Here is a 13,620-nt window from a genome sequence, read left to right on the forward strand (position 1 = left end):
TGATCTGGCAGTATTGAATTGTCGGTGATATTGATCCAAGTTAAGACTGTGCAGCCCAGAGGAGAACTTGTAGGTGGTGCTGCTGTACTGTGTCTGCAGTCTGTCCCCATAGCTTTATGCAGCCATTCATGGGACGTGGGCATCACTTGCAGGTTCAGCATTTATTGCCGCCCCTTAGTTGCCCTTGAGAAGGTGATAACGACCTGCTTTCTTGCAACCACTGCAGTCCATTTGATTTAGGTAGAATCACAATATCATTAAGAAGGGGAACAGGATTTTGACCCAGTGTCATTGAAGGAATAGCAATATATTTCCAAGTCAGGATTGTGTGCAGCTTTGAGGGGACCTTCCAGAAGGTGGTGGTGTTCCCATATAGCTACAGCCCTTGTCCTTCTAGATGGTAGTGGGAGGGTTATGGGTTAGAAAAGTACTGTCTAAATTCCTGCAGTGCAACATGTAGATGGTATGTACAGCTGCTTCAGAGCATCAGCGGTGTAAGGAGTGAATGTTTTTGGATTTGGTACCAGCTAAATTGGCTGCTTTGTTTTGGATGGCATCAAGCTTCTTGGCAGTTCCTAGCCTCTGACTCACTCTTGTAGCCACAGTACTTAGCTGGCGAAAATAGAAATTGCGGGATGAACTTAGCAAGACTAGCGGCATCCATGAAGTGAAAACAGTGTTAATGTTTCAAGTCCAGTGACCCTTCTTCAAAACACTTCAGTTCAGCTTCTGGTCATTGGTAGCCCCCAGGACGTTGATACTGGGGGATTCAGTGACGGTAACACCTTTGAATGTCAAGAGGCAGTGGTTGGCTCGTCTCTTCTTGGAGTTCATAATTGCCTGGCATTGGTCTGGTGCAAATGTTACTTGCCATGTGCCAACCCAAATCTGGATATTATCCAGGCCTTGCTGCATTTGGATGTGGCCTGTGCCAGTATCTGAGGAGTTGCAAATGGTGCTGAACATTGTGCACTTGTTCGCAAACATCCCCACTTCAAACCTTATGACGGAGGGAAGGCCATTGATGAAGCGGCTTCACGTAGTTGAGCTAAGGACACTATCCTGAGGGACTAGTTTACTTGTGGAGCAATAATAGTGACTTCACCTCTGGGCGAGGAGACCCATCTGCTCCAGAGGTGTGTAACAATATCTCTGAATAGGTTGATCTGAAACATATGCCCTGAGGAACTCCTGCAGAGATGTCCTGAAGCTGACGTGACAAAATCTTCAGCAACCACAGCCATTTTTCTTTGTGCCAATTATAATAACGCAGAAAGTTTTCCTCAATTTCCTTTGACTACAGTTTTGTTATCACACTTGATATCAAACTCAGCCAAATGCAGCTTTGATGTCAAGAACAGTCACTCGCACCTCACCTCTGGAACTCCGCTCCTTTATCCATGTTTGGAATAAGGCTGTAATAAGCCTTGAGCTCAGTGACCCTGTTAGAACCCAAACTGACTGTCAGTGAGCAGGTTGTCGATAAGCTGATGACACCTTCCAGCAGTTTATTGATGATCAAGAGTAGACTGATGGCAAAGTGATTGACCGGGTTGGATTTGTTCTGCTTTGTGTGTAGGACATATCTGGACAATTTTCCACATTGTCGGGTAAATGCCAGTGTTATGCTGGAACAGTTTGGTTAGGGCTGCAGTAATTTCTGGAGCCCAGGTCTTTAGCACAATTGCCAGGATATTGTCTGAAGAAGGGTCCCAACCTGAAACATCAAGCTTTCCTGCACCTCTGATGCTGCTTGGCCCTGCTGTGTTCATCCAGCTTCACACCTTGTCATCTCAGATTCTCCAGCATCTGCAGTTCCTGCTATCTCATTGTCAGGACCCATTGACTTTGCAACGTCCAATAATCCAAACAATTTCTTGAAGTCACATAGAGTGAATTGAATTGACTGAAGATTGGCATGTCTGATGCTGGGGATCTCTGGAACAAGCCAAGATGGACCATTCATTCAGCATCTTTGGTTAAAGATTGTGGCAAGTGCTGAGGCCTTACCTTTTTGCATTGATTTGCTGGGTTCCCCCCTCATTAAGGATGGGGATGTCTGTGGGGCCACCTCCAGTGAATTGTATACTTGTCTACCACTATTCAGGATTAAATGTGGTAGGACCATGGAGCCTCGATCTGATCTGCAGCTGGTGGAATCACTTATCTCTGTCTATCACTTGCTGCGCACACAGCTTGACATGCAAGGAGTCTGGTTTTATCGTCTCATCAGAGTGACATCTGATTTTTAAGTATGCCTGTCATGCCCTCTTGCACTCTTCTTTAAACCAGGGTTGATCCCCGGCTTAATGGTAGAATGGGGGGAAAGCAGGATCATGAGGTTGCAAATTGCATTGAAGTACAATTTGGCTGCAGCTGATGGCCTACAGTGCTTCATGAAAGCCTGGTCTTGAGGTGCTAGATTTGTTCAAAGTCTATTCTATTTGTCAGGGTGATTAGTGTCAGACGAAAGACAGAAGGTAGTATTAATGTAAAGGCAGGTCTTCATCTCCATAAGGACTGGTGATAGTCACTCATACCGATACCATCATGGACCGATGCTTCTGTGGCAGGTAGATTGGCGATTATGAGTTCAACTATGTTTTTCCTTCTTCTTGGTCCCCTCACTATCTATCACAGACTCATCCAATGGCCCTATCCTTTGGAACTCAACCGTCGGGGTCAGTAGTGGTCCAGCTAAGCCAGTCTTGGCAGTGAAAATTGAAGCCCCCCTGTCCGAGAATATTGTGTGCCTAGGGAATCCTCAGTTCTCCCTCAAGCGTGGTGGTGTACTGGCTCGTTAGCCAAGGGAGGATGGTACCTGGTTTTCGGCAGACTGTTTCCTCGCTCCATGTTTGACCTGATGCCATGAGATTTCATGGTGTCTGCAGTCAATTTTGAGGACTCCCAGGGTAGTTCCCTCCCAACTGTATACCACTGTGCTGCCACCTCTGGATCTGTCCTGTTGATGGAATGATGATGATTGTGTTGTCTGAAAACACCATCAGAACAGTGGATGTTATCTGCATGGACTTTAGCAAGCCCTTTGACAAGAAGCCCCGTTGCAGGCTAATATAGAAGGTGAAGTCACATGGGATCTGTAGTGAGCTGGTAAGACGGATACAGAACTGGCTTAGTCATAGAAGACAGAGAGTAGCAGTGGAAGGATGTTTTTCTGACTGGAGGTCTGTGACCAGTGGTGTTTGCAAGGATCAGTGCTGGGATCCCCATTGTCTGTAATCTATATAAATGATTTAGATAAAAATGTCGGTGCCTGATTAGTAGGTTTGTGGATGACACAAAGATTGGGGGAGCAGCGGATAGTGAGGAGGATTGCCTAGATGAATCGGGAGGATATAGATAAGCTGGAGACTTGGATGAAGAAGTGGAAGATGGAGTACAATCTGGACAAATGCAAGGCGATGCATTTTGGAGGGTGTGTAGAGCAACAGGGAAGAATGCAGTAAATGGCAGAACCCTTAAAAGCATTAACATACAGAAGGATCAATGTGCACGGGTCCACAGTTCCCTGAAAGTGGCAACACAAGTGGATAAGGTAGCCAAGAAGGCATATGGCATGTTCCCCTTCATCGGCGGCACTGTGGCTCAGTGGTTAACACTGCAGCCTCACAGTGCCGGGGACCCAGGTTCGATTCCGGCCTCGGGCGACTGTCTCTGCGGAGTTTGCACGTTCTCCCCATGCCTGCGTGGGTTTCCTCCGGGTGCTCCGGTTTCCTCCCAGAGTCCAAAGATGTGCAGGCTAGGTGGATTGGCCATGCTAAATTGCCTGCTGTGTTCAGGGGGGGGTGTGTGGGTCACAGGGGGATGGGTCTGGGTGGGATGCTGCATGGGATGGTGTGGACTTGTTGGGCCGAAGGGCCTGTTCCCGCACTGTAGGGAATCTAATCTAATCTAATTGGTTGGGATATCGAGTATGACGATAGGCAAGTCATGTCACAGCTGTATAGGACTTCAGTTTGGCCACATTTGGGACATTGTATACAGTTTTGCCACATTATAGGAAGGATGTGGAGGCTTTGGAGAGAGAGCAGAAAAGGTATCAGGATGTTGCTTGGTTTGGAGGGTATTAGCTTTGAGGAGAGATCGGACAAATTTTGTTTGTTTCAGATTGAACGTTGGAGGCTGAGAAGCAACCTGATAGAGGTTTACAAAGTTATAAGAGGAATGGATTGTAGGAGCCTTTTTCCCAGGTTAGAAATGCCAATAACTAGGTGACCTAGCTTCAAGGTGAAAGGGGGAAAGTTTAAAGGAGATGTGAGAGGCAGATCTTTTATTCAGAGCATGGTAAGTGTCTGGAGTGCGCTGCCAGAAGTGGTGGCAGAAACAGAAAGAACAGCACCGTTTAAGAAGCGCCTGAATAGGCAGGGAATAGAGGGATATGGACTACGTAGAGGCAAAAGATTTTTGGCCTAGAAAGTACTACACTGTACTATTCTTTGTTCTTAAGATATGATTCTATGAAGTATGACTCTTATCAGACTCTTGCTTGACTAGTCTGCAAGGCAGCTGTTCCAATTTCAGCGCTAAGGCCGAGACATTATTAAGGAGGAACTTTTAACATGTATGGGGCTGAGTTTGCTGTTGTCATTTGCGGTGCCTCAGTTGTTGCCAGGTAGCCTATCGGTTTCGTTCCTTTTCTTTTTATTTTTAGCCTTTGATTTTACAGGCTGGTTAAGAGTCAAGGTCTGGAGTTGTGTGTAAGCCAGCCGGGGCAAGGACAGCAGTTTCCTTTCTGAAAGGACATTGCAACATTTGCTTATCGTTTCATCGTTAGACTTTTAATCCCAGATTTTTATTCAGTTCAGTATCCACCATTTGCTGTGATTGATGGGATTCGAACCTAGAACTCTGGATTATTAGTCCAGTGGCAATACTACTGGGCCTCCCGCTAACTGTTAAGAGGTTGCGCGTTTTGGAGGTTCTGTCCAAGTGCATCTCATTGACGCTGCATCCACTTTCCGCTGGTGATGGAAAGAGAGAGAATGTTATGAAATATTGTGATCTTGCTTGTTGATTGACAGATGTTTAATCTCATTGAATAGTTTCTTCAGTGGCTTCAGACTCCCAGACAGCCAGCAAGGCACAGTAATCGAGTTCCAACACCGCTGTCAGCTTTGAAAATCCAAGAGGTACGATAGAGTTGAGGAAATCAGTTACACTGCTGTGGCGCACCTGGAGCTCAGTCGGGTGGCTGTTTCAGTGGCCACACTGGTTTTGGGAAGAGATGCAGAGATCCTGGGTCGCTCATGCTCTGTTCTGAATTTGTCAGAACATTGGGGGATCACTACTGAGAGTTTCCACGCCCCCAGGCCTTGCAAAAGATGTGTCAGCCTCGTGACATTCTGAATTTCTGTGGTTACCCCTTCTGGAAAGTGCTTATGTGGAGTGAGGCGGTGATGCATTCTGCGGTTGAATGACCTGCCACCTGTGGCTGCTGGGGGAACCCACAGTCATTAGCAGCTGATCTCTCCAAGCACAGTTGAGTGGTCAGTGCTCATGGAGCTGTTCTAGTCCAGATTTTGGGGAAAGGTTCTACATTGCCAACATAAGATGGTAGACGCCACAATAATCTAACAGGACTAAACAGGGTAAGTGCAAGAAAGATGTTCCTGATGACGGGGGAGCGGGGAGCGCAGAACCCGAGGTGTCACAGGATACGTTTAAGGATACGTGGTAGGACTGAGATGAGGAAAATTGTCTTCACCCACAGAGTGGTGAGCCCGTGGAATTCTCTGCCACAGAAAGCGATTGAGGCCAAAACGTTGAATGTTTTCAAGAAGGGTTTACATATAGTTCTTGGAGTTAAAGGCATCAAAGAGCTTGGGAGAAAGCAAGAACAGGGTACTGCATTGGATGATCAGCCATGATCATATTGAATGGTGGAGCAGGCTTGAATAGCCTATTTCTGCTCCTATTTTCTAAGGTCCTGTTTGTATGTACTTGTAATGTTGCCTGAACTAGTAATCCACAGGACCAGACTAATAATCTGCTGATAATACAGTGTGGAGCTGGAGGAACACAGCAGGCCAGGCAGCATCAGAGGAGCAGGAAAGCTGATGTTTCGAGTCAGGACCCTTCTTCAGACCCAAAAGGTCAGTTTTCCTGCTTTTCTGATGTTGCCTGGCCTGCTGTGTTCCCCCAGCTCCACTCTGTGTTATCTCAGACTCCAGCATCAGCAGTTCTTAACTATCTCTAATAATCTGGTGAAATGGGTTCAAGCAGCTATTGGGATTTAAGTTCAGTTTTGAAAAAGATTTAGAATTGAAAATATCCCTCCCTCATGGTGACTTTGAAACTGTAAGAATCCCAGGCATGGTAAATAAATTCTGGCCTGGCCACTGATGTCCACTTCCCTTTAAAGAATATGGAGAGATGGTCAGTATATGGAGTACAGGAGTTGGCAGGTCATGTTGCAGTGTACAGGACATTGGTTAGGCCACTTTTGGAATACTGCATTCAGTTCTGGTCTCCCTGCTATAGGAAGGATGTTGTGAAACGTGAAAGGATTCAGAAAAGATTTACAAGGATGATGCTGGGGTTGTACCTATAGGGGAAGGATGAATAGGCTGGGGCTATTTTCCCTGAAGGTTGAGGGTTGTAGAAGTTTATAAAATCATGAGGAGCATGGATGGGGTGAATAGCTAAGGTTATTTCCCCAGGGTAGGGGAGTCCAAAACTACAGGGCACAGGTTTAAGGTGAGAGGGGAGAGATTTCAAAGGGACCTGTGGGGTAACCTTTTCACACAGGGTGATGCGTGTATAAAAGGAGCTGCCAAAGGGAGTAGACGAGGTTGGTATAACTCCAACATTTAAAAGATGTCTGGATGAGTATATGAATAGGAAGGGTTTAGAGGAATATGGACCAAATGTTGGTAGATGGAACTAAATTAATTTAGGATATCTGGTTAGTGAGGGCAAATTGGACCAAAGGGTCTATTTCCATGCTGTACATGACTCTATAAGGGCAGATGAGAGTTGTGTATGTTCGCCTTTCTTTGTGATCTGGGATTTCAGTCATGAAACCTGTTTCAGACAGAGACCAACATATTTTAGGTATAAATTGAAAGACCTGTAGATGCTGCACATCAGAAGCAAAAACGTAAATCGCTGGAAATACTCAGCAGGTCTGGCAGCATCTATGCAGAGAAATCAGAGTTAACGTTTGGGTCAAGTGAACCTTCTTCAGATTCCATTGAGATCACAGAATATGGGGATGGCATTGAAATGGAAAATAGCATGGAGGTGTTTGATCAGCTGCGATTTGGAATGGCAGAGCAGGCTCAAGGGACTGAATAGTCTACACTAGCTACTACGTTTCCATCTTCCAGATGCCCAGATGGCAGCTTTGGGTGGAAGGTGTATCGAGGCAAGTTTGGGAGATAGCAGGCGGCCTTCAGTTGCTGAGCATTGCAGCAGGGGGAGGTTGAACATGGTGGAAAGCCTGTAAACTGCACATGTTGCAGTAAAAAGGACCCACCTTTTCATGTTTCTCTTTCACAAGAGCAGTCACACCGTAGAGATATGCCCATTGAAAAAAAAATCCACGAGGATTTGAAGGAGGCCTGAAAACTCTCTGCACTCAGTTCACTCTCCATGGCAGTCATGGCTAGCTCTGAACCCACCACATCAAAATCTGTTGGTGTGACTCCACTGGGCTGGTCGTGAACCCCATTTCTGTAAACCTGAGGGTCGAAAAGAAATCGCGTCAGTTGCATTAACTGGAAGGTTAAGAACTTTGTGGTTCAATTTGTATTTTTACCCAGGCAGGAGACAGATCACTTTTATTTTTAAACTCATTGACTTTTTAGGTCTCGTCAGAGAAATCTCCAAGAGGTTCACCTGTCAGTGTTACACAGGACTCGCCAGCCATTGACTGGAAGGATTTCACTCGCAAAAGGCTCTTTCAGGGAGGTAAGGGCTTCTGCAGTATTATGGTAGGGCGTGACTGGGAGCATCGAGGTGGCATCCACTTGAGGAGAACGCTTGAAAGTTGCATCAGAGCGTGCATTTCTTTTCTGACCTGAATGTTTTGCTGAAGAGCTGGGTGGAGGGGATGCTGACCAGCGGTGAAATGGGCCACAGGTTCTACACCCAGTGTGAGTATTTGAATTCACGGTAGAAGTCATCTGAACTTAAGAACTAGGAGCAGGATAGAGCATTTGATATAATCGTGGCTGAACTTTAACCTCAATGTCATTTTTCTCCCACCCCCAACTCCTTACATACCAGGATACTCTGGGATCCTAAAAAATGTTGATCCCAATCTTGGGTGCACCGACTGTCTGAATATTAGGTGTTTTCTGGGGTCAAGACTTCCAACCTTTAAACATCTGTGAGTGAAGACATTTCTCCTCCTCTGGGTCCTGAATGTTTTTTTTTATTCGTTCATGGAATGAGGGCATCGCTGGCTAGGCAGCATTTATTACCCATCCCTAATTGCCTAGAGGGCAGTTAAGAATCAGCGACATGTCTGTGGGCCTGGAGTCACATGTAGACCAGACCAGGTAGGATGGCAGTATCGTTCCCGGAAGGACATCAGTGAACCAGATGGGTTTTCCCGACAACCGGCAATGGATTAATGGTTTGATTGGACTAGATTCCCTACAGTGTGGGAACAGGCCCTTCGGCCCAGCAAGTCCACACCGCCCCTTGAAGCATCCCCCCAGACCCATCGCCCTATAGCCCACACACCCCTGAACACTACGGGCAATTTAGCATGGCCAATCCACCTAGCCTGCACATCTTTGGACTGTGGGAGGAAACCGGAGCAAACCCACCCAGGTACGGGGAGAATGTGCAAACTCCACACAGACAGTTGCCCGAGGCTGGAATCGAACCTGGGTCCCTGGCGCTGTGAGGCTGCAGTGCTAACCACTGAGCCACCGTGCATTGTCATTTAGCTTCTTAATTCCAGATATTTATTGAGTTCAAATTCCTCCATTTATTAGGGGGACCTGAGTTCGAATCCACCAGAACGTTATCTGGGTCCCTGGATTAACAGTCCAGCGATAATACCACCAGGCCATCGCCTCCCCCTATAAGGGGAATCTTCCCCTTGTACTGAGACTGTGCCTTCCCAAGAAGTAGAGGAATATTCTCCCAGCATTGACCCATCAAGCCCCCCCTTAAGAAATTGACCTGTTTCCTTAAGACCATCTCTCACTTCCTGATTCCATTAGGAACCATATTCGACTCAATCTGCTTTTATGGGACAATTGCCTTGACCCAGCCATTAGCTCTGTGACCTGTTTTGTCGCTGTTAAGGCAACTATATCCTTCCTTAGAGAAAGTAAGAACTACCGATGCTGGAGCCAGAGATAACACAGTGTGGAGCTGGAGGAGTGCAGCAGACCAGGCTGCGCCAGAGGAGTAGGAAAGTTGATTTTTCAGGTCGGTGCCCTTCTTGGACCCTTCTTTCTTAGACCCTTAGGATTACTTTCTCTTCGTGGGATGTTGTGAGATGATCAATTGATCAATTGATTGGGGAGAAAGAAGATCTCATCTGGTTCACTGATTTCCTTCAGGGAACGAAAATTTGCCGTCCTTATTTGGTTTGGCTCACACTTGGCTCCTGAACCATGCTGAAGCAGTTGAACCTTAGCTATTGCAGGAATGGCTGCACAAACCACTTGGTTCAAAGACATAAATGCCATCAAGGAGAGAACTAGCCAATTAGATACAAAATTGGCCTGAAGGTAGGAGACAGACTACCGGCCAGTGACTAGCTGGGTCCACTGCTGTTTTTCATTTATATAAGTGATTTGGATGTGAATATAGGAGGCATGGTTAGTAAGTTTTCAGGCGACACCAAAATAAGTGATGTAGGGGTCAGTGAAGAAGATTATCTCAGAGTACAACGGGATCTTGATCAGTTGAACCGTGGGCCTAGAAGTGGCAGATGGAGCTTGATTTAGATAAATGAGAGACATAGCGTTTTGTTAACACAAACCAGGGCAGGACTTATACAATTGGAAGGATCCTGGGCAGTGTGGCCGAACAGAGATCTCCGGGGTGCAGCTGCATGGTTCCTTGCAAGTGGAGTCACAGGTAGACAGGGTAGTGAAGAAGGTATTGGGCATGCTTACTCTCATTGGTCAGCGCATTGAGTGTAGGAGTTGGGACATCATGTGAAGGTTGTACGAGACAATTGGTGAGGCCACATTTGGAATCTTATTAAACTTGAGAGGGTGCCGAAAGGAATTACAAGGATTATAAGGAATTAGAAGCTTTGAGTTATTAGCAGAGGCTGAATAGGGTGAGGTTTTCTTTTCCCTTGAGCATCGGAGACTGAGGCGTCACCTTATAGAGGATTGTAAAATCATGAGGGGCATGGATAGGGTGAATAGTTAAGGTCTTTTCCCCAGGGTAGGGGAATCCAAAACTAAGGGCATAGGTTTAAGATGGGAGAGGAGGGATGAAGATTTGAAAAAGTCCTCAGGGACAGCATTTTCATGCAGCAGGTGGTGCATGTAAGGAATGAGTTGCCAGAGGAAGTGGAGGAGGCTGGTACAGTGACAACATTTAAAAGACACCTAGATGGATACATGAATGGGAAGGGTTTAGATGGATATGGCTGAAATGCCGGCAAATTGGACTGGGTTAATTTAGGGTATTTGGTAGGCATGGATGAGTTGAACTGAAGGCCCTGTTTCCATGCTGTACGGTTTCATGACTCTCAAAATGCAAACCTTTCAGTAGCAGCCGTGAGCTCTGGATTCACCGCATACCCAATGTATACATTTAATACCATGACCGTTGCCACTCGTGAGTTAACTTGATTAGATTCTTTTGGGGGAAAAAATAAACAAAACTTTGACGAAGACATTTAAAAAGGTCAAGAGAAACAATAGGGTCAATAAGGAGAACCACTTCCTTTGTTCAGGGAGACCAGAACATGAGGCATAATCTTAAAATTCAATCCAGACTATTTGGGGGATAGGAAGCATTCTTCAGTCATAGGGGAGTGGAAAAATATAGAAACCCTCATGCCAAACTCCAGAAACACTCTTGGGTTTGGGAATCAACTGATCATTTCTTGATTGAGATTGCTTTCTTTATAGAATCCATACAGTGTGGAAGCATGCCATTGGGCCCATCGAGTCCAAAACAACCCTCTGAAGGGCATCCCACCCAGATTCACCCCCAACCCTCTTCCAGCAGTCAAGCATTTCCCATGGCTATTCCACCTAGCCTGCATCCCAATGCCTAATTGACCAAGCTTCCTGTTCAACATACCGCAGTGTTGCCTGGCCAACTTCCATCTCAGGCTTGCTTTACTGTTTTCATTCATGTAACTGATTTGGATGTGAATATAGGACGTATGGTTAGCAAGCTTCAAACGGGCAATTTAGCACAGCCAACCCACCTAACCTGTACATCTTTGGACTGTGGGAAGAAACTCAAGCACCTTCACGCAGACAGTCACCCGAGGCTGGAGTCGAAACCAGGTCCCTTGCACTGTGAGGCAGCAACGCTAACCGCAGAGCTACCATGTGTTATGTAAGGGTAATAGGATAAAGGTGGGTAACCCAAGATAAGGTAGCCATGATTAATTGAATGACAGGACAGGCTCAAAGGGCTGTGTAGCTGACTGCTGTTTTTCTACTCTCTCCTTCACTTCATTCAAGTTGATCTGTTCTCTCTCCCCAAAGAAGGGAATTACGGTGGAAACTCCAAGCCAAAGGAGCTTGAACAACTCTCCAAGGTTCAGCCTGGTGAAACTGTGATTACAGAATCTGAGGAGATGAAGGTAATGTATGTAAAGCAAGTTCTTTACACAGAGGGTGGTGGGTGCCTGGAACGCGTTGCCAGCGGAGGTGGTAGATGCAGACACGTTAGTGTCTTTTAAGATATATTTGGACAGGTACATGGGTGGGCAGGGAGCAAATGGACACAGACCGTTAGAAAATAGATGACAGGTTAGACAGAGGATCTTGATCGGCGCAGGCTTGGAGGGCCGAAGGGCCTGTTCCTGTGCTGTAGGTTTCTTTGTTTCTTTTGTCTTCTTCATTGCTGATGTACGACGGATAAGACTGCAAAATTAACTTTTCCTCAATATGCATGTTTTTTTTAACTCTTTGGCCTGGTTTAGATGCAAGGCTTCTCAGAGCAAATATATTTTCCGAAGAAAATTAAAGGAGGCCTTTCAGCCCCCTAAATCCAAGAGATGAAATAGGCTTGGTGTTGTGTTCCTTGGAACAGAGAAGGCTGAAGTGGGTGCCTTTTTGAGATGAACAGAATTGAGGGGCAAAGATAGGAATAAACTTTGCCCCCAGATACTGACTCTTCCGTTAATGGGAATAGATTTGACTTAAGGGGCATTCCAGATCCTGACGATTCCCCTGCCTGAAATGGGCCTCCCTCACGTCACCATTGCTTCTTTCACCATTCATCTTAAATCTGTGCCTCTGGTTCCTAATCCATCCGCCATTGGGAGCAACAGCTCAATCAAATGTCCACTCAGCCTTCTCCAAGGAAAACAGTCCAGAGTCCTCTACTCCAACTACATCATTAAAATTCCTCTGGAAATTTTCTTGTTCATCTTTTTGCGGATCTCACGCATGCTTTCACATCCTTTTTAAAGTTTGGTACCCAGACTTGGACACTGAGTCCTCTGGTTGAGATCAGACCAGTACTTTCTGAAGTTTCACATAGCCTGGTCTCCAAGTACCCTAATTAACTGCTTTCTCAGCCTGCTCTGTCACTGACAGTGATTAATGTACATAATTCCCAGATTTCTGTGCACTGGCACACCCTTGAAGGCACATACTATTTAATGTGCATTGGGGTGTTCTGCACAGTCTACGATCCATATTTACCAGGTGTTTATTTAGCTTGTTAGAATGTGCATTGTGCACGTAGACTGTATTACTGTTTTAGTCATACACCATGGATACAGACTCTTCGGTCCCGCCAGTCTTTGCCAAACGAGTCTAAACTAAACTAGTCCCACCTGCCTGCTCCAGGCCTGTATCCCTCCAAACCTTTCCTATTGATATATCCATCCGTCTTTTAAAAGTTGCAGTTGTGCCCACATTCACCACTTCATCAGGAAGTTCATCCACACCCGAACCATCTTCTGCATAAAACATTGTGTCGTTTTTAAATCTCTCTCCTCTTGCGTTAAAAAGACCCCCCCCCACTGTCTGAAAATCCCCCTTCTAAGGGAAAAGACAGCCACCATTAACCCTATCTATACCCTAATTATTTTATAAACTTCGATAAAGTTGCCTCTCAACCTTCTACACTCCAGTAAAAGATGTCCCAGCCTATCCAGCCTTTCTTTATAACCCAAACGTTCCACACCTGGTAAATCCCATCTGAAGCCTCTCCAGATCAATAATGTCCTTTCTATAACAGGGCGTCTAGAGCTGGACACAGTGCTCCAGAAGAGGCCTCACCAACGTCCTGTACAACCTCAACATGACGTCCCAACTGCTATACGCAAAGCAAGAACAAAAACAGAAGTTGCTGGAAAAGCTCAGCAGGTCTGGTACCATCTGTAAAGAAAAAAATCAGCTAATGTTTTGGGTCCAAGTTCTGAGGAAGGGTCACCAGACCCGAAACTTTAACTCTGATTTTTTTTCTTCACAAATGCTG

At 45.9% G+C, this 13,620-nt stretch overlaps 1 protein-coding gene across 9 annotated transcripts in view; it reads left to right on the top strand.

Annotated features, from left to right (window-relative positions):
• LOC125448823 (uncharacterized) overlaps positions 1-13,620 on the top strand; it is an 89,658-nt gene that overhangs the window by 12,579 nt on the left and 63,459 nt on the right. For 6 of the 9 annotated variants that reach the window (XM_048524378.2, XM_048524379.2, XM_048524384.2 and 3 more), the window contains exons 4-6: positions 5,064-5,150; positions 7,830-7,932; positions 11,673-11,770. In XM_048524378.2, the coding sequence (XP_048380335.2) occupies positions 5,064-5,150; positions 7,830-7,932; positions 11,673-11,770 (288 nt within the window). The remainder of the gene's footprint in view (positions 1-5,063; positions 5,151-7,829; positions 7,933-11,672; positions 11,771-13,620) is intronic. The other 3 variants (XM_048524386.2, XM_048524387.2, XM_048524382.2) reach the window with 2 other exon arrangements.

This window comes from Stegostoma tigrinum, chromosome 45, assembly GCF_030684315.1.
Source record: "Stegostoma tigrinum isolate sSteTig4 chromosome 45, sSteTig4.hap1, whole genome shotgun sequence".
NCBI lineage: Eukaryota > Metazoa > Chordata > Chondrichthyes > Orectolobiformes > Stegostomatidae > Stegostoma > Stegostoma tigrinum.